The sequence below is a fragment of the Pseudonaja textilis genome, chromosome 3 (assembly GCF_049901715.1).
Source record: "Pseudonaja textilis isolate UNSWEBS1 chromosome 3, rPseTex1.2, whole genome shotgun sequence".
Taxonomy (NCBI): Eukaryota; Metazoa; Chordata; class Lepidosauria; order Squamata; family Elapidae; genus Pseudonaja; species Pseudonaja textilis.
Window position 1 is genome coordinate 171,581,552 of NC_141992.1, and position 23,113 is coordinate 171,604,664.

General features: G+C 37.1%; 1 protein-coding gene across 1 annotated transcript; it reads left to right on the forward strand.

Annotated features, from left to right (window-relative positions):
* Nucleotides 1–665: 665 nt before the first annotated feature.
* LOC113439854 (carbonic anhydrase 3-like) lies at nucleotides 666–22,864 on the forward strand. Its single transcript, XM_026705897.2, has 7 exons — nucleotides 666–993; nucleotides 4,373–4,570; nucleotides 12,365–12,483; nucleotides 13,661–13,753; nucleotides 16,177–16,242; nucleotides 18,185–18,340; nucleotides 21,309–22,864. The coding sequence occupies exons 1-7, from the start codon at nucleotides 936–938 to the stop codon at nucleotides 21,426–21,428; spliced, it is 810 nt and encodes a 269-aa protein (XP_026561682.1). The 5' UTR covers nucleotides 666–935; the 3' UTR covers nucleotides 21,429–22,864.
* Nucleotides 22,865–23,113: the final 249 nt, after the last annotated feature.

Here is a 23,113-nt window from a genome sequence, read left to right on the forward strand (position 1 = left end):
AGCTGTTATGTTGCTTTTATTGCCTCTGTTTCTGGTCACTGTGGGTCACTTGTCTTCCCTCCAAGGTAACAGGTGACAAAGACTAAAAAAGATGTTTTTTATACCTTGAGACCGTTCTGGGATGGTGTCCTGTTTCAGAGAGAAAAACTACTTTAACAGAGGTACAACTAAGCTTGACATAATCCTGTCTCAATTACTCAAAGACTCTGGAATATCAAGGGGTCATAGGAGAAAAAAAATGCTTGGAGACGTTTGTGCTGTTGTTAGGGGCAAGTGAGAAGAATATTTGTATCCAGGTGAATGTCTGCTTGACAGGCCTCCCTTATCCAAGTACAGAATTGAAGTCAACTCTCATTTGACCTCTTTCTCGGTGTCATTGCACTGCTGTGTTGCTTATGGTCATCATTTTTTTAAAAAACAAGGATACATAACTGACCTGCAACATTTTAGCTTATACTATAGGGACTGATCTGTTTTTAGCCTACAAAGTAGCTAAATTCATTCAAATATGCTCAGCAATATACATATGGATGAATGGATGGACAGATGTACATACACATGTAGATTTCATGTTGGTCTTGACTCCAGGTGACTGCCTGGAAAATCCCTGCTGGGATATTCTTGGCAAGTTTTAAAATGACTTGCCATTGCCTTCTTCCTAGGGCTAAGAAAGATACAAAGAAATCGGGTCAGTTCGAATTCTCTTAAGCTGATCGTTCTTCCAGCCGCCGACAGGTTCAACTGAAGGGACGACCCACGTTACGGGGAAACCCACGCTAGTGCGTAGCTCCCCCCTCCGGCGTCCGGCTGTAAATGGTTTTTGGACTCCTCCGCCTCCGCCTCCGGGCTGTCCCAAGGCTGGAGTCCGCTGAGCCCTATAAATGGCTCGGGCGTCAGAAGTTCGCGGCCAGCGGTGCTGAAGCCCGCGAGAGAGGATGATGCGCAAGCAATCCACCGCCGACTCCCTGACCTGGGGCTATAGCAAGGAGAACGGTGAGTGGGAAGAAGTTCCCAGCCAGCGGATTTCCATCCCGCCACGCCCCTCGAACTGCACCCCCTCCAACCGCAGCTCCGTGTCCCCCCACCCCTCCACGCAGCATTCAACCGAATTGGGGAAAGAGCGTTTTTCCAACGTCTGGGGCGTGGAATTTATGTTTCTCGGAGAGGCCGCCTTACCTGGTCACTCCTCTCTTTTTGATGCTATCAAATAGGGCAGTAAGTTCTCAAAGACACTTCCCCCCACCCCCCATCAGGCTTTTGGGGTGCATTTGCAAGCATGCTGGACCACAACTCCTGTCATCCCCACTGAAAACCTGGCTGTAGATTTATTGCGGTTCATGTTTGACACATCTGGAGTGAAGGATGCTTAAGAAATGTTGCTTGCAAGGCTAAGAGGCTCTTGCTCACATTGAATATATTTGGGAAGGCAAATTAACCAGATGGTTTTCTTATCTATCTCAGGATTGAATTTTGAACTGGATTTTTCTGGATTTTTGATGGAAGACTATCATTGTTTGTTGATTCATTCTTGTTAACTGAGGATGCCAAAGACTGAAAATAGCCCCCCTTTGCGTACCTTTTGCATAAGATTACTTGTCTTTCTTGGATGGGAGAAGAACAATTTGTATTTTTATTTATTATCATAGGAAAAGCACAGAACATCCTAATTCCTTAAAAGATTAATGTGCTTATCACATTTTTCTTCTAGTGCTCGGACATACTGGAGACTTCTTGTCACTCACTGATGTATCCTATAGCAGTAGATTAACTATAGCAATGTGATACTTTCCAGACAGGATATCTGGGGATGCATATGCTTATGTCTCAAAAAGGACAAGATAGTGACCACAAACATGCAATCAAACCTTGCCCCTTTTGGGGGGAGGCATGTGACCCATGTTAAAAAAGACAGGCTTTTGATCGCATATTATGGCTGTCATCTTGGCTATCTGAACCCCTTCCCCGTGGAATGAGAGACTTCAGGATAAAAAGGCTGTAATCTCTGTTAAAGGACTGAAGTCTAAGAGCAGACCATCTTTTTTATGAATGGCCTCTGCCCTTTTTTAATATATAGTGTGACATACCATTCCCCCCCCATCGCCCCAAATGATTGCAAACGTGTTGGGTTATGATTTCCATGGCTCTCTGCTGTTGCCCTAGGAGGCTGAGACTGATGGCAGTTTAAAGACTAAAATATATGGAGGGTTCAACTTGCCTATCCCTGTTGTGTGCATGTGCAAATAAGGGTGTATCTCCCACTAATGTTGCTTTTGTTGTTTTTGTTAGTAGAATAATAGCAATAGCATTTAGACTTATATAGTGCTTTACAGTCTTCTCTAAGTGGTTTACAGAGTCAGCATATTGCCCCCATAATTTGGGTCCTCATTTTATTCACCTCAGAAAGATGGAAGGTTGAGTCAACCTTGAACCTGGTGGGATTTGAACTGCCAAATTGCATATTATTAATAATGTGCCAGAAATCTGAAAAACATTTTATGTTGTTATTGTTTTTAACAATAATTAGTATAAATTAATGAGCAAAACAACGAGTACTTTAACATTTCAAAGTCTGAATAGTACCGAAGAAAACAGTCTTGCTCAAATAATCATATGTAACAACACAATGGAGATGGTAGTATTTAAGTATTAAGCTTATTAAGATTCATGCTATGTATAAGAAACATACTTAACATACATTATACTATGTATAACAAATAGTTTGGTGTATTTTGCATTTATTCTTAAAAAGCTTTAATTTAAACAACTTTATGTCAGTATTGGCATCAGCATCAGTATTGACATTTTATAAATGATAATTAATATTGATTTAATATTTTAAAAAGTTTAAATTATCTAAATATGAGAGTATCAATAATCTCCAGACAATATCCATGGACTCAAATAATTGTATGTTTTATAATAATGCAGTATAACTGGAAGAGAAAGGAAAAGAAAGAGAAATAGGACCATACCAAGGGGAAATACAGTATTTTTGCTTATGAGTCTACAATTAATATATGCAATTCAAATAGAAAAGGCTTTTGGGAGGCCTGTTGTGACAAGTGCCTGAGGGGTGAGATCAGGTTTTCTTCCTTGCTATAACATTGTTATTGAGAAAAGGGATGCAAGTGGCTTTAGGCAGGTGAGAGATGTCAGTATGTTTAAACCTAAAAAGAGGCAGAAAATCTTCCATGCAGGAATGCCTGTTCTCCCCAGTTAATCATTCTCTGCCCAATAATAAGTCTTCACTGAAAGTGGAATATATAACACCCTTCTCTATTCTAGTAGCGCTCTGGTCATTCCCAATCAGCAGGAAAAAAAATCTGAAGTATACCCCATGGGAGGAGGTAGAATTAGTCTGTGTACTCAGAATGACAGTCCAGAACCTGTTTTTCGCTTAGATCCCAGGCTTGAGATATATAGCAATAAAAAACATGAATCATAGCTTTGAATAACACCGTGCCTCTGCCTACAATTAAGTGGTGCCATAGAAATGTTACCACTTCTTAGAAATGTATAGTTTTGCTATCCTACCTGTTCTAAAGTAAATAATTTGAAATGCACTTGAATAAAAGCCCCTTTGATTTTAATATAGCCTATTTATAGTAGACATGCAAAAGTCTGCTTGTGTTAAGATTTCCAGGGACTCACATTGGAACTTTATGCTGCACATATGCAGAACAGATTTCCAAACAGATTTTTTACTTTACTCTAAAAATGGGCTTGATGAAGAAATCTAAGCAGAATCCTTATTGTCTGTCATTCCATGAGGATCATACAGCCTTAACAATGTTCTTTGAAGTTTAAATAAATGAAAGGTTTCCTATAGCAGAAGGTTCATGGAATATATTTAGTAACTTGACCCATTTTGCTTCCAATTAGCAAAAGTTTATGCAGTGTGAAAATTATCAATAGCACTGCATACTTTTTTATTTTTTTTCTACATGTGTTTATATATGAAGGTAACCTCATTGAATTTGGTGAGATTTCTTGTCAGATTATGCAGGGCTGTGGGCTATGTTTTAAATTCAAATCTTGTTTTAATTTCTTGTTTTAATTACTGTGCCAGTTTCAACCACCCTTTCTATTCCTTATTAGAAAAATAAGGGTGGTTGAAACTGTAACAGTAATCCTTGCCTCCAAGATTTAAAGATTCTTTGAAAAGTAATTGTAAAGACTAAATTGTCTTGAGATGGGACAATGCTTAACATTGTTCATTTCACTTCCAGCCTCATGTACTTTAGGTTTTGGAACAGGCATTGTAGCCATCTGGGGTTAGAATACCAAAATAGCCGAAGGGCAACTTTTTGGGAACTGCTGCCATATGATACAGAATATGACACACCTTTGCCTTGGCATGTTTCCCTCCCAGGACCTGATAACTGGCATGTATCTTACCCAATAGCCAAAGGGAACAATCAGTCACCTGTTGCAATTCTTAGCAAAGATGTCTTCAAAGACCCTGCTCTTTTGCCTTGGTTTACTGGCTATGATCCAGGTGCAGCTAAGAACATAAGAAACACTGGGAAAATATTGCGGATTGCATTTGATGATACTTTTGATCGCTCAGGTAAGTTTACTTTGGTAAATGTTTACAAATGTACTTGTAAGCTTAAAGTAATAAGGGTTAAGCCTACAAAATCCTTGCTGTGAAATGATCTTCTAAGGAAGGCTTCATTTCCCAAACACAGAAACATCTGATGGGAGATGAGTGATTTGTGCTGCTGTTTATTGTGCTGGTTGGATTATTTACTTTCCTCTGCCCCTCGGGATATTCTCTCAATTTCAAGAGATATGCCATCCATGTCAACAGCCAATTTGCAGTAAGTCCGCAATCATTTTGAAAGCCAATGCTTTTCAGCAAAGTTGGGATTTTGTTCCTATCCTGCTCTTCAGTCTTTGTTCTGTGTTGTAGAATGATAGGTGCAGTCCTCCTGGTTTTGTATCCCAATCTGATCCCATGAAGGGTAGATCATGCTGGAAAATATTTGTCAGTCATGTAATTTAAGAATTGACGTGCATTAAAATAAAGAGCCAGTATGGTGTAGTAGTTAAGGGATGAGGTTAGAAATTGTAAGGCTATGAGTTCTTAGGAACAATACCAGTTGGGTGACCCTGAGCTAGTTCTCTTCTCTAGGAAGGAAGCAACAGAAAACCACTTCCAAACACTTGTGGAGAAAATTGCAGGGACTTGTTCAGACAGTTTCCAGGAATAAAAGAAACTGGCTCAAGGCCTCCTACTCCCCACCCTGCCAATTCACATAGGGAGCCACTAGCCATCAATATTATTAAAAGTCATAATCTTCTATACTATAAGCATTACTGTACTTGATTGTTATACTACCAAGACAGATTGATTGATAATATGCTATTAAGTCATTGTTGACTCTTAGCAACTGCATAGTTCGATTTCCTTGATAATGGTCTGTCCCTAATCTGATTCTTCATCTCCTCCTTACATTCATTGCTGCTGTAACTGAGTCCATTCATCTTACTGATGGTCATCTTATTCTTCTCTTTCTTCTTTTTTAACCTTTCCCAGCCTTTTTAACTAGAACCTTGATCATTATAATTTTCCTATATCTTTTTTCTTGTTTCTATCTCCTTCCTCTGCTTTTTCTCCTGATGGAAAGGTGTATATTTTTTACACAAAAAGAGAAAACAAATCAATCCTGCCTTTTCTATCCAAAAAATTACAAAGCAATCACAAAACAAGAAACAAGTCACAAGTACAGAAGGAATTTTTTTTAAAAAATACCATAAAATAAGTTTTATAATGAACAATTAGGTAAATGCAAAAGGCAATTCTAGTCAGCAAAAATTCCAAGCAGCCAAATTGTCCATTACTTGTAGGAACGTCCTGATTCAGTTCTGCTTACTTTGGAATGAATCCTACTGTATATTTCCAATAGTTTCATTCAACTATTTTAAAGCTTTAAGATGTTTGGGAATGTTAGTCTTTGCTGCCACAGTATTTGATTGGATTAATCGCTAAACTTGCAATTCACATGAAAACAGATTGCAAGGTTGCCATTTTACTGCGATCAGCACGATTCCTTCCATATGCACCTGTGGTTAAACATCAAAATTTTATCATTAGCCCATGGCATTTTCCATGAAATTGATCTTTATTTTCTGGTATAGGGTGAGAACAATAGCCTTTTGTCAGAAAATAGAAAAGGAGTTGCGGAACAGCAGCCTTTTGCTTTTAAACAAAATGTAGGAACACTGACTATACTCCATACCAAACATTTTAAAGTGTTTTTTTTAACAGCACAGTTAAGATACAGCCCTCCTGGACTGTAATTGCTTACAAATATTTAAGGATTAGAACATTCGCACACTCATATACAGTACAGAAATGTATTTACTTGTTTTTGTATGTGTGTGTGCATGTGTTGCTGCAGTGTCAATGTAATATTTGTATTTTGTGATGTTCCTCTATGGCGGTTCTTATCTACTCTCTTGTCGGAGTAGTTCTTGACTATAAGGTTACATTTTTTTTCATTGGAGTGTCTACTATTCGTGCTGTTGTGAGAAGGAACATATCATGTGCCTTTTTGTTCCCGTGCCTCCTGGCATTGTATGGCTGCAACAGAAAGTATCCATTTTTCATGTATTATAGTCTTTGGGGTTGTTTTTTTTCTTGCATTGTTACATTTAATTGATTATGATGTCCTTTTTTAATGGGTGCTTCAATGCCCCCAATCCAAGTGAACAGAATTCCAAAGCTGAAAGGGAGAGATGGTGTTCTGGGCTGGCCAACATCACAATGCCAGCTAAAGAAAAGACAAGGCTAAGCCCTTTGCCCTATGCTTAACATATCTTTTATCCTTGGGTATTCAAGTACATAGATATTAATCACTGATGAGAGACCAGCAATACTCTGACACAAAAGGTTGAGCTCTGCGGTAGCATTAACTCTGGAATCCCATGCTATTGCTGGCAGCCAAAGGACTTGAATGTTGCTTCAAACAAAGGCCCTCTGGGATTGTGGCAGTGATCGGCTTTCTGCCTACAGGAGTCAGGTTCTTTCTCCTTTTTAGGTTGCAGAAGAATGTGTGGTTAGTATCTCAGGAAGCCTAGAGTCAAAACTCATGGGCAGGGGCATTTTAGGTCAAAACTGAGATTGCTTCCAGAATGCGATGCTAGAATAATCTCTTCTCTTTGAATTCAACATGACCTGAATTCATGAAATAAATGGCACTCTTGGCCATTATGAAAATGAGCAGTATTTTAGTTAGGCATTTTCATCACAGAAAAGTCCACCATATCATTGTCAAATGTTCATAGCTGACTTCATTGACCGTTATTTCAAAGAACATGCCAACTGTCTGTTTATTCTTGGGCCTGTTAATTGCATTGTTATTGACATGGCCAACTGTGTTGTGCTGTTGTTATTTTTTTTAATCATAAAACAAAACTGAAAAGCCCTTACTTGTACCTAGGGGAAGGCTGAGCTTCCTTTGTTTTCACTTGTGATTGTCACCTGTCACTGCAAACCTGACAATATATGAAGCTTTTCAAACCTTTATATCAATATAGTATGGTCTTCCCATGACTTTATGTGAAGAGGGATAGCATTCCTGGCTTGATCAATTATGTATTGATGGGTGTCCCATTTGTAAGGAAAACTCAATTATTTTGCAGTGGGATACTACTCTATAAGCTGGTCATAGAGTCTTTCATTGGTTTTACTAAAGATTGCAGGTCTCTAAGATTGAAGATTGTTTTTCCTGATCTGAATATTGTGCCATTCACTGAAACCACAATGTACTAAGGAATTAAAAAAAACAAAACAATGAATTTTCAAGGTACTTCACACACAATACTATCCAGTGTTGTAATTTTTTGTTAGGAACTGACTCAGCTAGAGCAGGGGTCTCTGACCTTGGTGACTTTAGGCCTGGTGAACTTCAACTCAAAGAATTCTGGGAACTGAAGCCTGTCAGGCTTAAAGTGGCCAATGTTGGAGATCTGTAAACTAGAGTACTATAATTTTTAAAAAACATGGCTTTAAAAAAGTTGTTTTTTTATGTGACATAGACCAGGGGTCCCCAATCCCCAGGACCTTGGCCAGTACCAGTCTGTGGGCTGTTAGGAATTGGCCTGCACAGCTGAAGGTGACTGGCAGGTGAGTGAGTGAAGCTTCATCTGTATTTACCACCACTCCCCCATGTTAGCATCACCACCTCAGTTCCACCTCAGATCATCAGGCATTAGATTCTCACAGGAGCATGAACCCTACTGTAAACTGCACATGTAAGTTATCTAGGTTGCACACACCTACCTTCCCGCACCCCTCAGTCCATGGAAAAATTGTCTTCCATGAAACTAGTCCCTGGTGCCAAAAATGTTGGGGACCACTGACCTAGACTATTGTCATAAGAATATTGTAGTTAAGAAAAATGCATGGGTTTGAATTCCTTTCTTTTTCTGTGACGACAATAGATGAGCATTTAAAGATTTTTATTACCAAATTATTAACAGAATTTATTCCATGCCTGAAGATGGAGCATTGGCCTTTATTTGTATACAAATAAATAGTAGCCAACCAAATACATTAAATAACTCTACAGGATGGACAGAAGAGTATTTTTTCATTGTTTCTCCTTTGCAGCTGGTTTTCAAGTATGCTGCATATGAATCAGAAAATAGAATACCCATTTATACCCCTATCTTCTCTATTCCTTTAAAACTGTCTAAATTGGTGGTATCACCACATTGGATAGCAATGAATTCTGCCCATCTGAATTGAACTGGATATGATTTAAAACTCGGTGGAGTGAATTAATGAGGAAGTTGCAGGTCCTACCACAATAGAGTTGTTGCTTACAGTATGAATTGGGTTTACTGTGATTTTGATCAAATTGGCTTACTTTTGACAAACCATTATAATGGAGTACTTGCCTATTTCATTTTTATAGAGAATAGTCTGCTGTTTGAAGACATTTTCTGTACGAAGGGCTATTTATCTTAAGTCCTATAAGCAGAAGGAATGGATGGATCTTGACAATTCCTATCATAATTAAGATTTGGATAGCATGTGGAACAGGCATATCATTCACTTGGTTTAGCATTACTCAATATTGTGAATGTATTTCTCTATAAATTTTTCAAATTACTACTCTATTTGAATCTAGACCTATACACAATAAATTCAAATAAATGCATGTAATATAATTTGCATTTTTTTTCTTCAATGATGTATTAAAGGATGCTTTTATAGCATTTTAAAAATAATAACACAAGAAAGGGAAATCTAGGACTGGACCTCCAGAAACCTGTATTTGAAGGATAATTTTATAAAAGCCTGAAATGCTTGTTGCATATTTGGATGATTTATTTTATTTTGAAAGTTGTAAAATTGAGGAAGAAACAGGTCATATGACTCCATATTCTTTAGCGTTCTTGGTAAACAAACTGTTGGAACAAAATTGTCCTTCTACACTTGTTCTCTTCAAGGCTGGCCCTGTTGGTGAGCAAGGTTCAGTACTTGCTTACGATAACAAACAAGATGCATGACAAGGTAACTTTATACACCAAGCCTGTCAACTTGGTGTCCCGTGGGCTGGATGCGTCACAGGCATGCCGTGCCCACTCTTAGCTCTGCAAAGGCGAAAAACATTGCAATATATCACAATCCATCATGTGATGTGATCAAGTTTTCCACCTGTGGCATACCCCCTGAAAAATAGCCTGTTTCCTTCAGATTTAATAGACGATGTATGCTATTGGAATTAGTATACACATCAGGGGTGGGATTCTACCAGTTCGCACCTATTCCCTAGAACCGATTGTTAACATTCTAAGCAGTTTGGAGAACTGGTTGTTAGAAGAAATTACTGGCCTAATCCTGTAAGGAAGGCAGGAAGGAAACATTCTGATGTTGCTTACAGAAACTGCCTCTCCATTAACCCCTATTACATTCTTGGCAGGACTAGATTTCCTGTCTCAGGAACATCTCTGGAGTTTTTTTCTCCCTCCTTTGCTGGTACTTTGTTTGTGTGGAGTGACCATTCAAAGTTACAATGGCACTGAAAAAAGTGACTTATGACCATTTTTCACACTTATGACTGTTGCAGTATCCCCACAGTCATGAGAGGCCAGGGGAGGAGATGTGTGCCTCGATATGAGTGTTGTTGAGTTGAACACGCCCAGCCAATAGCATGACCACCAAGCCATGCAGGAAGCAGTTATGTGAAATAGCAGCTCTTGGCAGTTCAGTTAAATGAAATCGAGAGAAGAATTTTATTGATATGTTGGAAATAATTTGATACTGATTTTTTCATGCAAATATTTTTGTTTCCATAGCTAGAAGGCCATAGTAATGGATCAATCCATATCACATGACTTCTGTCCTGTTTGGTGCTTGCCTTAGGGATGAAGTGCACAATGCTTTTGTTCAGTTCTGCCTATAGATTCATTCACATTTCCGTTAATTGACATTGACATTGAGATAGGGAAATGCAATTTTAATAAATTAGACATTCTCATCAGAAGCGGACACAGTGTTGAACTACATTGTCATTATCTTGGCTTATGTTTTATAATGAGCACCTTTTAAAAAAATGTAGGAGAAAATTTTCAGAAGGAAAGAGCCATGGCACCAGCCCAGCAGCACATGCTTTTCTGAGCTCTTGCCTTTCAGTTTCATGTTCCTTTATAATGGTATATTTTAAATACCTGGATCCTTTTCAATCAGGATTCAGACCTGGGAATGGAATGGAAACAGCATTAGTCGCGATTTAGGATGATCTCTGATGTGGGTGTGATGGTGGATTTGCATCCATTCTTACCTTACTTGACCTCTCAGCAGCTTTCAGTACCATCAACCATGGTATCCTCTGGATTTATTTATTTGTTTGTTTGTTTATTTGATTTGTCAATTGCTTACAAGGTAATAGATATAAGTATAAACATGAGTAAGAATACAGGAAATAGGTACAAATAAATGGGGACAATAGGACAGGGATGGTAGGCACAATGGTGCACTTATGCACGACCCTTACAGACCTCTTAGGAATGAGGTGAGGTCAATAGTGGATAGTTTGAGGTTAAAGGAGTACGGGTTTGAGAATGTAACAACAGAGTCAGGTAGTGCATTCCAGGCATTGCCCACTCTGTTGCTGAAGTCGTACTTTCTTGAAATCAAGTTTGAAGTGGTTAACATTGAGTTTGTATCTGTTGTGTGCTCTTGTATTGTTGCACTTGAAGCTGAAGTAGTCATTGACTGGTAGGATATTGTAGCAGATAATTTTGTGTACTACGCTTAAGTCCAATCTTAGCTGACGTAGTTCAAGATTGTCCAAGCCCAAAATTTCAAGTCTGGTGATATAAGGTATTCTGTTGCGAGCAGAGGAGTGTAGTACTCTTCTCGTGAAATACTTCTGGAATTGCTCAATTGTATTAATGGCTGATATACAGTGCGGATTCCAGACAGATGAGCTGTATTCGAGTATTGGTCTAGCAAAGGTTTTGTATGCCCTAGTTAGCAATTCAATATTCATGGTTCAGTGAATCAGGTATAAATTTAACATCCGGTTCACCTGAACTGGTCCAAACCAGCTGAATCCCACCCCTGCTAACAACTAAACCAAACTGGCTCTATTAGGTTTAAATTTAATGTTGCATTATTTAATTTTTTTGCTGTTCATTGAATGAATAAAGTATTAAATACAGGAAACTTCCAAACACTTTTCTGTTATATGAAAAGTTACCTTACATTTCAGTTCCTTTCTTGTTGCTACATTTAGTTCTTCATTAAGTGGATAACATTTATTTATAGATAGGAAGGATATGAATTTTGGGCAAAGGCCAGTCTAGCTTGACATGCATAAAGTTAATTAAATCAGAAGTGACAAATGTGTGAGTTCAATCATCCTGCCTGTTCATAATTGTCATCTACTGTTAGATGACAATTTGTATCTTTTACATGCATTGTTCCTAAGGCTGGCAAAATATCATGGCAAAACACTGTAAGACTCAATCTGATGGTCAGTTGGGCATGGGAGGATGGCATGGTCCTGTTCAAAGCAATGGACATTGTTCTTCTGCATCAAAATGTTTCCTAGAATATTTTCAATTATGGCTGAACTAATCACCTGATAGTATTTGGAATTGTAAGACAAAAAAGGGAGAATAAGTATCACAACATACTTGCCAACCTGTTGGAGGTAAGTGGCTGGCCAAGGATGCACTGTCTTATGAACTTTGGATTGGAAATGCAGTGGAAGATGAGATGTCCCCTTTGCTATCAGTCATATTGGCAAGAGATGCTCATAAATATTCATCTTATGTAAAGGTTGTACCATTTGTTATGGCACAGCAAAAATCTTCTGTTAATCTAGACTATTCCTTGCAGTTCTTAGGGGAGGACCACTTTCGGGGATTTACAGGCTCCGTCAGCTTCAGATCCACTGGGGTTCTACCAGTGACAAAGGTTCAGAGCATGTGGTGGATGCAAAAAGGCATGCAGGAGAGGTGAGTAGGTTCTGCAGAAAATACTGGAAGATCTCCCCTTGCCAGTAGAAAACTAGGTGCAGATAGTTAGCAAAGATGGGTAGCCATGTAGATGTGGATGAATTGCAATTTTCATCAGGTTCTGTTGAGGTCAGTGGCCAAAGACATAGGACATCAAGTTTGAAGTTTGATGCATACTTTCAGCGTTAACATTTTTTAAGTCTTTGAATTATTGAATTTATCCTATACAAATGAATAAATTATTTCTTCTGGTGAAAAAATAATAATTCGGGGTTTGAATCAAAACTCCAATTGACACATGGATATGGATGACAGGATAATAGGGTTGGACTTCAGTTTGAAAGTTCAGGTCCAATCTTTTCAAGAATCCCAAATGACCAGAGAATATGAAAAGACTGAGGTGGTAGCATCAATATCTGTGTCAACATACAGATGAGGATATCTGTGTAACCAGGATACATACTGGTTGATGCAGCATTCTTCTTCTTTTCTATTTAATGGAAATGGAAATTGTCTGGGCATATTTGGGAACACAGGTGCTAATTATATATATATGCATGTAGATGCATGTGCATCATAAAAGTTGTTCTGAATCAGAATATGTTACTTGTAAAAAGCCTATTATATATTTATATTATTACTATAATTATTACTATTATATACTATATACTTGTTTGTCTGTCAATACAAGTTGGTAAGTTGAAAGCACCACATAGGAATTTTTATAGTATTTTGATCCTAGCTTGAAAATAATTGAACCATGGGGGTTCAATATATTTTACATGCTTCCAAATGTATGTGATGACTCTTCATAATTTCACATCTGTTTGGCCACTACCCATACTGTTTGAAAATAAGTATTATAGTCTGGAAGTTGCTCAGTTGGAGAAAAATAGTTGTATGAAAACCATTTAATGTAAATTTGGCAATTTTGTTAAATCTCACTTTTTGACTCTATCATTTTAAACATTTTTCTAAAAGAACAAAAATTTTCAGATAATGCCTCATGCAGTTTGTACGTTTCTGATTTTTAAAAAATGTTTAAATTGTTTTTCATTGATTACCTGGTAGTGAGAATCAGATGGCTACTGGGAAATGAAGAGAATTTTATGAAATTTCATCAAATTCTATTCAGGCCTGTTTTGATATCTAACTATAATGTTTTCCTTGTTTTTAGATTCATTTGGTACACTGGAACTCCTCCTATAGTAATTATGCTGATGCTTTGAGAAAAACTGATGGCGTGGCTATCATAGCCATTCTAATGCAAGTAAGTTCTGATTGCTATTTTATTATGCATCATCTTCATTTAACAACCCCATAATCCCTTGCAGTGCAGAGTCTGGGCAACTGAATGGAGCAAGCAGAGTGTTTTAATGGCCGGATGCCCTTCCTGTCACCAATGTGGAATTTTGTTCACCAGATATATTCTCAGTGTGCTCAGAGAGAGAAATATCTGCCTCTACCTAGGACTGAACTCACAACCTCCTGATTGTGAGGCAAGAGCTCCACCTTTAGGCCATCACACCACTCCTGCTATTTTCTTATGCATATTTTCATAATAATCTTCAGTTATGGCTCCAAAAATTGTATCTGTTTTGGATAGTGATGCTTTCTGTTTTTTTTTTAATCATGCACCACATCACCTTCTTTGAGGTGAAATGGACCTTAAAATACAGAATGCCAACACCTGTCTTTTACTTACCTCTACTCTCCCATCATACGCCACACTAATGGACTGAGTGTACTGTCTAATCTTTCTAATTTCTAATTAAGCTTGTGGAAAAAGTCCACCATAGTGTTCACACTTTCCTTCTCATACATGGAATATTCTGTGAAGATTCTTCCTTTTCCAAGGAAGGGACACACCACAAAGGTATACAATGCTTTATGGCAGCCTTTTCCAATAACAGGCTGTTAGTCTGGGCTAACTGGAGTCTTCTTGGCTTTGCAAGGTGATGTCACCATGTACATATGTCTTCAACACGTAGTCCTTTATATATAGTTCTGTTAATTTTAGTTGGGATAAAAGTTTGAAAAAATGGCATACAATCTTTGCCTTTGGGGTGAGATGCTGTCTTAGTGTGAATGCTCCTTTTCTAGTTGCTGCTGAGCTCGAGGCCAAGTTCTGCTCTTAAAGCAATATTGTTTTTGAGCACTCTAGTTGAACTCTCAAGCCACGTTCCTGAAATCCCATCAGGATATGCTGCTTGCCATAGCTTGTGGTTCTGGCAGTTGAATTGTAGTTCTCTGGCTTGCCTGTGATAGCTGTCAATCTTCAGACATCACCTTCTGCTCCCTCACCTGCTTGCTGTTTCCCTGTCTTCTTTTCTTTTATATATCCACATTCTTAGAATTTGCTTTGGTAAGCTAAGAACATGGGTGGTTGAAGCTTCCTCTTGAATTTTTGAAAATGTCATGGTATTACAGGCAGTTGAGTAATTAGTAATATTCTATGATGGCTATCCAAACAACACTGCAGACTCAAAATTTACTGGAACTCTCCTGTTTGCTTTCTGAAAGAAGGAGGGTTGGTATTGTTGAGTTCAGTTAGTGGGGTTAGGTACCCTTTTCATGTCTTTGCACTAGATGTGACTTATTGTTTTATAAATACCTAGTAGAAACGATTTATCAACTGCATTCAGTTTTGTTACAATTTAAGGCAACAATACATACATACTGTTATTAGTAATTAACATTTGTACTTTAGAAACATGATACAAAATTCATACTTGATACAGGACCCCACCAATTGAATTCAATAACACTAATACTTGGGATTTTGATGAAAATAATTGAAAATCTGCACAGATCTTGGTCAGAATGTTTAATTAGTGACTTCTGCATGTTGAATTTGACATCCCCAGCCAGCATGAAAAAGAGCCACACTGACTGGGGTTTATGGAAATTCATTCAACATGTCTGCAAAGCAACAAGAAAGCTGCCTTAAGACCTAGGAAGTTGGCTTGGATACTACAGAGCAGATCATTAGGTCAGTTTTTCCTGATACCATTAAGATGTATTGAAGTATATCTCATGATATGGAGGTTAGAATGCAGTATTGCAAGCTAACTCTGCTGACTGCCAGCAGTTCGAGCCTGATCAGCTCAAAGTGGACTCGGCCTTTCATCCTTCCTAGGTTGGCAAAATGAGGACCCAAGATTGTTGGGGGCAATATGCTGGCCCTATAAACTGCTTAGAGAGGGCTGTAAAGCACAGTGAAGTGGTATATAAGTCTACGTGCAATTTTTATTTCTCATTATTTTCAGCCAGTATGGGTGAAAATATAAAGAACCATATTGGATGAAGATAGTAGGGTCTGTAGTCAAACACAGCTGGAGAGTACCAGTTACAGTAGTCAAAGTTCAATTTGTGGATATTTTCAATTATTTACACTTTTAGCACAACTACCAAAATGTTTTTTGAAGTCCAGAAACACTCACTGAAATTAAAGCCATAGTATAGTTGTGCAAAATAGAGTATCCATTAAAGAACACCAACCAGTCGGGCAAATGTTATCCTCTTTTAGTTTTTATACTTAGTATTATTTTATACTTAGTATTAGGGATTATAAGATATTCCCCAAATGTTGCTAATTAAATGGATATATGGGATAATTAATTCTGTATACTGTTGCAATTTGGGAGATAATCACCTTTCATGGCTGCTTACTATCTGACTTCTGCATGACAGGTAGGAAAAAACCCTAAGCCAGAAATGAAAAGAATTATTGAAGAAATAGACGCTATCAAAACAAAGGTATGTAAAAGAATATTCTAGTCAATATCAAGTTTTCTAACATGGTTAATCTAATATGTTTCAATAAAGGGAGCTAACATATTTAGATAATGCATAAAAAGTATGATATTATTAACACATGCCAAACTACAGTATACTTTATTTGTTGAATAAGGCAGTTAGCTGGCTTCACACATCATACTAAGGCACAAGTCATCCTTCTGAAGTTTAATGGCAGTATTTACACAAAATGCCAAGCAGTACAACGTGAACAACACTATGGTTATGAATGATATGTGAATCTTCTCTCTGACAACAATGAGAACTCTCTGAGAACTAGCATGAAACATGTGAACAATAGGAACATCTGGAGATTGTAACAAATCTTTTAAAAAAGAATAGCTGACAACTTCCCATGGGAAATTCAACGATAGTGGAACAAAAAAAGAGATTATTTAAAGGACGGTTTTCCAGACACAGTAGTCTTGATTCAGAAGTAAACTTTCTCAATTGATTTTGCTCATGAGATTCTTTTTATTGCCTTTAAATTGAAAGTTGGGAAACTTTGTGGTCATACTATTCAGAAGAAGCAATTTGGATTAACATTTCATTATGGATCCAGATTTCAAACTACTTGGGGACACTTACTAAAATCATTGCAGACTTAGTAAAATTGGGATATCTAATGTTAGATAAATCTAGAGTAGCTTTTGACTGATTAGATATTAGAATAAAATGTTTATTAGTTTTAGTATTCTGTGATCTCAAGTATATCTTGAGGCTATCTATAGAAATTTTCATCATTGTTTTGAAATTATAAATAAATCTTATAATCAAAGGGGAGAAATACATTGCGGAATAAGATTGAAAATATATATAATGTTATGTAGTTTTCTTTGTTTTCTTTAGGGAATGACTATTATTATTTTAACCACTGAAGTGACACACTCAAATTAGTAAAAGGGGCGGAAACTTATGTTTTTTTTTCCTCTTGTGTAAAAGCTTGTATTAATCTAGAACTATGGAAAGAATATGCGATGAAATGGCAAATCTGACAGATAAAAGAACTATTCAAATCAGAACAGAGTATTAATAAATTAAGATAGATTATTAAGAGGAAGGAAAGACATTGATAATTTTTTTATTAGGCAAACACATATTGTTATTTTTATTCTTAAAAGAAATATTAATGTTTAAGAATTATATTTGAAATAATTGAAATGAAACGAGAGGATGTTTAGATTGAGATTAATATTAGAGATGAAGATTAATTTGTTTGTTCTTCTTTTCTGTAAAAGTTGGAATGGAAAAGGTAATAATAGAATTAAGTAAAAATTGGATAAGATAGGAAGTTGAATGTAAAAAATGAATATATAAATATTGTCATATTTGCATGTAAAATTGATGATCCAGAAATATGTTGTCCACTGAAAAGAGCCTTTTAATATTTGCAATGGGAAAAAGTCAATAAAACTTGCTTTTTTAAAAAAAAGAAATTATCATCATCCATCCAATGGTGGGATTCAAATTTTTTTACTAATAGTTCTGTGGGCATGGCGTGGTTTGCTGGGCGTGGCAGGGGAAGGATACTGCAAAATCTCCATTCCCACACAACTCCAGGAGAGGGATACTGTAAAATCCCCATTCTCTCCCCATCCCACTAACCTGCTTTCCAGCTCCGTTCTCCCTTGCACGGCAACAAAAGAAGACCCAGGTGATCAACTGTGACTTGGGAGGCAGAAAATAGATGGGGGTGGGGCCAGTCAGAGGTGGTATTCTGAACTACTCAAAATTTCTACTACCGGTTCTCTGAACTACTCAAAATTTCCACTACCGGTTCTCCAGAACTGGTCAGAATCTGCTGAATAGTACCTCTGAATCCATCCATAATAAATCTTGACTGTAGAGAGCTTTCTTTGTCTCTGCCACTGAACTTAATTATGTTATTTCTGATTTATTTAAGGGAAAAGAGGCTCCTTTTCCAAACTTTGATCCTTCCATCCTCTTCCCTCAAAATCGAAGTTACTATACTTATCAAGGCTCTTTTACAATGCCTCCGTGTGAAGAGTGCGTTACCTGGATTGTTATGAAAGAGCCTATCAGTGTTGATGAGCAGCAGGTAAATTAGAAATTAGTGCAGTTATTCCTTTATTTGTATATATTTTGTGCAACTTTAAATATGTCTCATGTGTTCATTAGTAAGTATAATCTTGCTTTACCATAAATTATATACATGATTCTGCTATTTTGCGCTGCTGTATTCATGAAAAAGATTGGACAATTTCTAAAGCAAATGAACCAGAGTGACAAACGAGGACCTAAGAGCATTTTCCTGGTAGTCCTTGACTTACAATAGTTCATTTAGTGACCAAAGTTACAACAGCACTGTTTTTCACACTTATGACTGTTACAGCATCCCATGGTCACGTGATCAAAATTTGGATGCTTGGCAACCGATTCATATTTACAATGGTTGTAGTGTCACTTTTTGTGACCTTCTGACAAGCAAAGTCAATGGAGAACCCAGATTCACTTAATAACTGTGACAAAACAACGGATGCAATTCATTTAATATCTGTGGCAGGAAACATTGTAAAATGGGGCAAGATTCACCTAACAACTATCTCATGTAGTAATAGAAATGTTGGACTCATAAGTCAAGACTTATGTGTATAGCATCATAGAATTGTGGAGTTAGAACTTAGTCCATTCTTCTGCAAGTGGTAAGAAAGGCAATTAAACCATCCTTAAGAGGTGGATACCACTTTTTAAACAAATTTCTGCCTTCAGTAAGTAGACTTATTCCACTGTGGTATGGACCTTAGCATCAGGAAGCATTTTCTTATAATTGTGAAATCTAGGAAGCTACAACTTGTATTTAGTATTTCTGAACCAATTTGTATGTGTTAAGTTTGAGCAATGAGAGGCTGAACCAGAGCACGAGTGCAACAATACTTTATTATAACAATAAAGGGCTGACCGTGCTTGCCACGCCAGGAACTGGCTCGCAGCAATCAGCAACTGGTTGGACCCCGCAGCCTGCTTTTATAGCTGGCTGCTGGGGAGAACCAACCAATGAGGAAAGGGGGAAGAACGCCCACACAAAGTGAGTGGACCTGAGTGAGAACTCCTAGAGTTCTCAGGACATAACAGTATGGAAAATAATTCCTGACGATCTTTTCTATATCATTTTTTAATGTATACCTGAACACTGATATCATGACTCCCTTTAGTCTTCTTTTTGCCAGATTTAAGGTTCCTTTAGCTCAAGTTCCTCTGTCACCTTTGAGAGCCTCAGTTTTCATTTGTCAATTTCCTTCTGAAAACACAGCGTTCAGAATTCCAAGTGCGGCTTCAGAAGTACAGAGGGGTGCAGAATAAGGACTTCATGTGCTTCTGAACCCTTAGCTTTTATATCTTTCAAGCCAAGGATGTAGACATATTCTACTATGAAGTCTGGAAGGAGTGAACTAGGAGCGATTTGCTCCTAATGGACTTTACAGCACTAAATGAATTCCAGCTAAAACCCTTTTTGTTCAATACAAAAATAACTGCCAGGACCCTTACTTTGTGCTGCTATAAAAAAAACTAGGGGAGGGAATTTTATTTTCCAATTAAATGGGGTAGAGCTAAACTCCAAAAGGCTCCATTTTTACTGGTGCTAAAGTGTCCAAAGTGATCACATGGCATTAAAACTCACATGGACATTCCAGGAAGCAGTTCTACCATGAGGAGATTTGTATCAGCAGATCACAAGCTCTTTTTTTGCAGCAAAGGGAGATCACCTGATCAGTGCTACCTTTTTGGAATGTCCATGTTACCTTTAACACAAGCCCCATAGGGAAAAACTCTATACTATTTACATGTTAAACGTATAATGTCACTCAGCTACCTTATAAACATAAAGTACAAGCCTACCTTAAATCAGTACAACAATGTTTTTTCAAAATAAGATCTTTTTAATGGACTTAATAAGACTTGCATATCTTGAATCTCAAATTTTAATTCAGTCTGATAAAAGTGATTGGCAATTTTATTCTTTCCAAAAGAGTTTTTCATTTAGACAATGACACTATCCTTTATCAATTCTATTAGAGAAAAAAGCACTCAAAGGAAAGAAGCATATTTTCATAGTGTCTTATTTAAACTTTATTTTATTTGTTTATTTCCTATTTTCTAGTTAAACTTTTCCTGGAAATACAAAATATTAGTATGCTTTGCTTAGGTTTCTTGGGCCAGCAATCAAACCTTTAATAAGGCCTCCCACTCTAGTCCTTATGCTATTTATGTAGAATTAAATTATATTGGCTTTAACTGAAGTGATTTCCAAATAGGGCGAAGTCCAGAGTAATGGGTCATTCATAAATAAAGACTGCTAAACTTGTTTTTTTGATTTGCAAACAATCTAGTAAAAAGTTGGGCAAACAAGGCGGATCTTTATATTATTGCAGGAAGCTCTTTGATTAGTTGTAATAATCAAAAATCTGTTTATATATTATCTTTATTCTTCTAAGTTTCTAAATGTCGTGAAACAAAATGGGATATGATATTTAGAGTAGCAATGTAAGGCATTCATCAGAGAAATAAAGATAAAAGGTTTGTTTGTAATTAGAAAGATCTTGATATCCAGGCAATTTCTTACCAAAGCAGAAAGACTTCTATAGATCTCCAGGAAAGGAAAATCAGTTAGCAAGGGTGTTATCTATATTAAGCAAAAGTTGTTTCAGTGTTTGGGAAGAATTGCTATTTGAACTGTGGTAGGTCCTGAAATTACATGAGAAGAATATAACCCAGAGTAGACCACGGGATAGCTATAGAATATTTAAAAATTGCATCAAATATGTAAATTGTTTACAACAATTGAATACAACAAGTAAGAGTTTGTTTCTACTTGGGTGAGAGGTTTGCTAGAAAATAAGCTAAGCAGAACTTTACAGAACAAATACAACAATGGTTGTATAGCATTTTTTTCTTGAACAAACTCTGGCAGCTTTTTAAAGGAAATTATCATTCTAGTATCTGTTGAATGTTTTTAGATCATTTGTAACTAAATTGATCTTAGAAACGTCTTTGTTTTTCCTCCGTAGATGTTAAAGCTCCGTAGCCTTTCTAGCAATAGCGCAGAAGATCCTCACTGTCCTTTACAGGACAACTGGCGGCCTCTTCAGCCTCTCAATAACAGAATGATACGATCAACATGTCAATAGACTCTCCACTACAGTTGCTGTCTTGAGTCATGAAGATCTAAGGTTTTACACTCATGTTGTATATAGGTGGTACTTCCTCTGGATCTATGCTGTTGAGCCATTGATCTATTAAGCAATGAAGCAGGGCAAGTTATTAAATGAATATAACTTCTGTAGGAGGAAAAAATAACGATAGTAAAACTTTAACTTGTCTATTGATATGCTGTGGACTCTCTCTTCATATGTCATATACCATTTGCCATGATGTTACAGAGACTGAGCAGTGTCTATCAAATGCTTCCTTGCTAGCCTTACTCATTTGGCTGCTCCTGCCTACTGAACTGGCTAAACTGTTTTCTGCAATCAGATGTCTTTTCCATGTGTGGGTTTGATCTTATCCTGATTTGATTATTTAGTCATTTATTCTGTAGCAATGCAGATAGTGTGCATTATATTCAGAATCGCTGTTATAAATGGGAAGAAATTTCATAATGCAATGAGATTTTCACGGGCATCTCATTTTAGATTTGAAACCAATTATGAAATGGAAAATATAATGAATCCAGACTTAACAATGTCAATATTACTTTTTTTTTCAAATAAACTTTTATATCTCCTATGGCACAGGTGTCAAATGCATGGCATCATATTGTCGTCACATGATGTTTTGTGACATTTTTCCCTTCACAGAGCTGGGGTGGGTGTGGCCTACGCGTGATGCATCCAGCCCGCTAGCCTTGAGTTTGACACCCCTGTCTTATGTATATATAATTAGTAACTTATAAGCATCCAAGTATTTTCTTCCAATTTTAAAAATTGATGAATGGATTGTTTCCTTCCAATTAAAAAAAAATCAGTTTGTATTTGCATTGTAGTGCTTAACATTTCTAAAACATTCATTAAAATCTAAAACATACATTAAAACACGGGTGTAAAACTCAAGGCCCGAGGCCTAGATCTGGCCCACAGGGTACTTAGATCTGGCCTGAAGTGCCTCTGCCAGCAAAAATGGAGCTTGGGAGGGCTGTCTATTTTGCTGGCAAGGGTTGCAGGAGGCTGTCAGAGCCAAAAATGGAGCTCGGGAGCCCATTTTCTCTGGCAGATCGCTCAGGCCACCACAGATACCTTCTGACACGAGCGATGTTGAGCTGGCCGCTCCCATCCTGGCCATGCCCAATCCAGCCCCCTGAGGTCAAACAAAATCCTGATGTGGCCCTCAATGAAATCGAATTTGATACTCCTGCATAAAAACATTTTTTTAAAGCTACTCGGAAAACAACAGTGTTTGGGGAGAATGTCTAAACTTCTGAGAATTATTAATAAAATATTGGCCTGGGTTGTTTTTCTTTCTTGCTTTGGGTTTTGCTTTGCAAGAAAAGCATTTCAAATTGTACTGTATGATGGCAATATACTTGGTTTTGTAAAACAACAAAAATAAATCTACCTTTCAGAACCAATATTTTTAGATTTTTTTTCTGACACATAATTAGAAGTCAGAAAAAGAATGCTTGGTCTTGAAATATAATTTTAGTGTCCTCCATCAATAGACAATGCACATGGACTATTCTAAAAACAAAAACAAACAAATTACAAGTTCACAAAAATTATCCAGACTTGTTTACTTCATTTTACTCTATAGGACAGTTTCATCTTTTTTAGTAAGTTAAATCTTTAAGAAATTTCATTCTGAATAGTGCTTGTCAGAT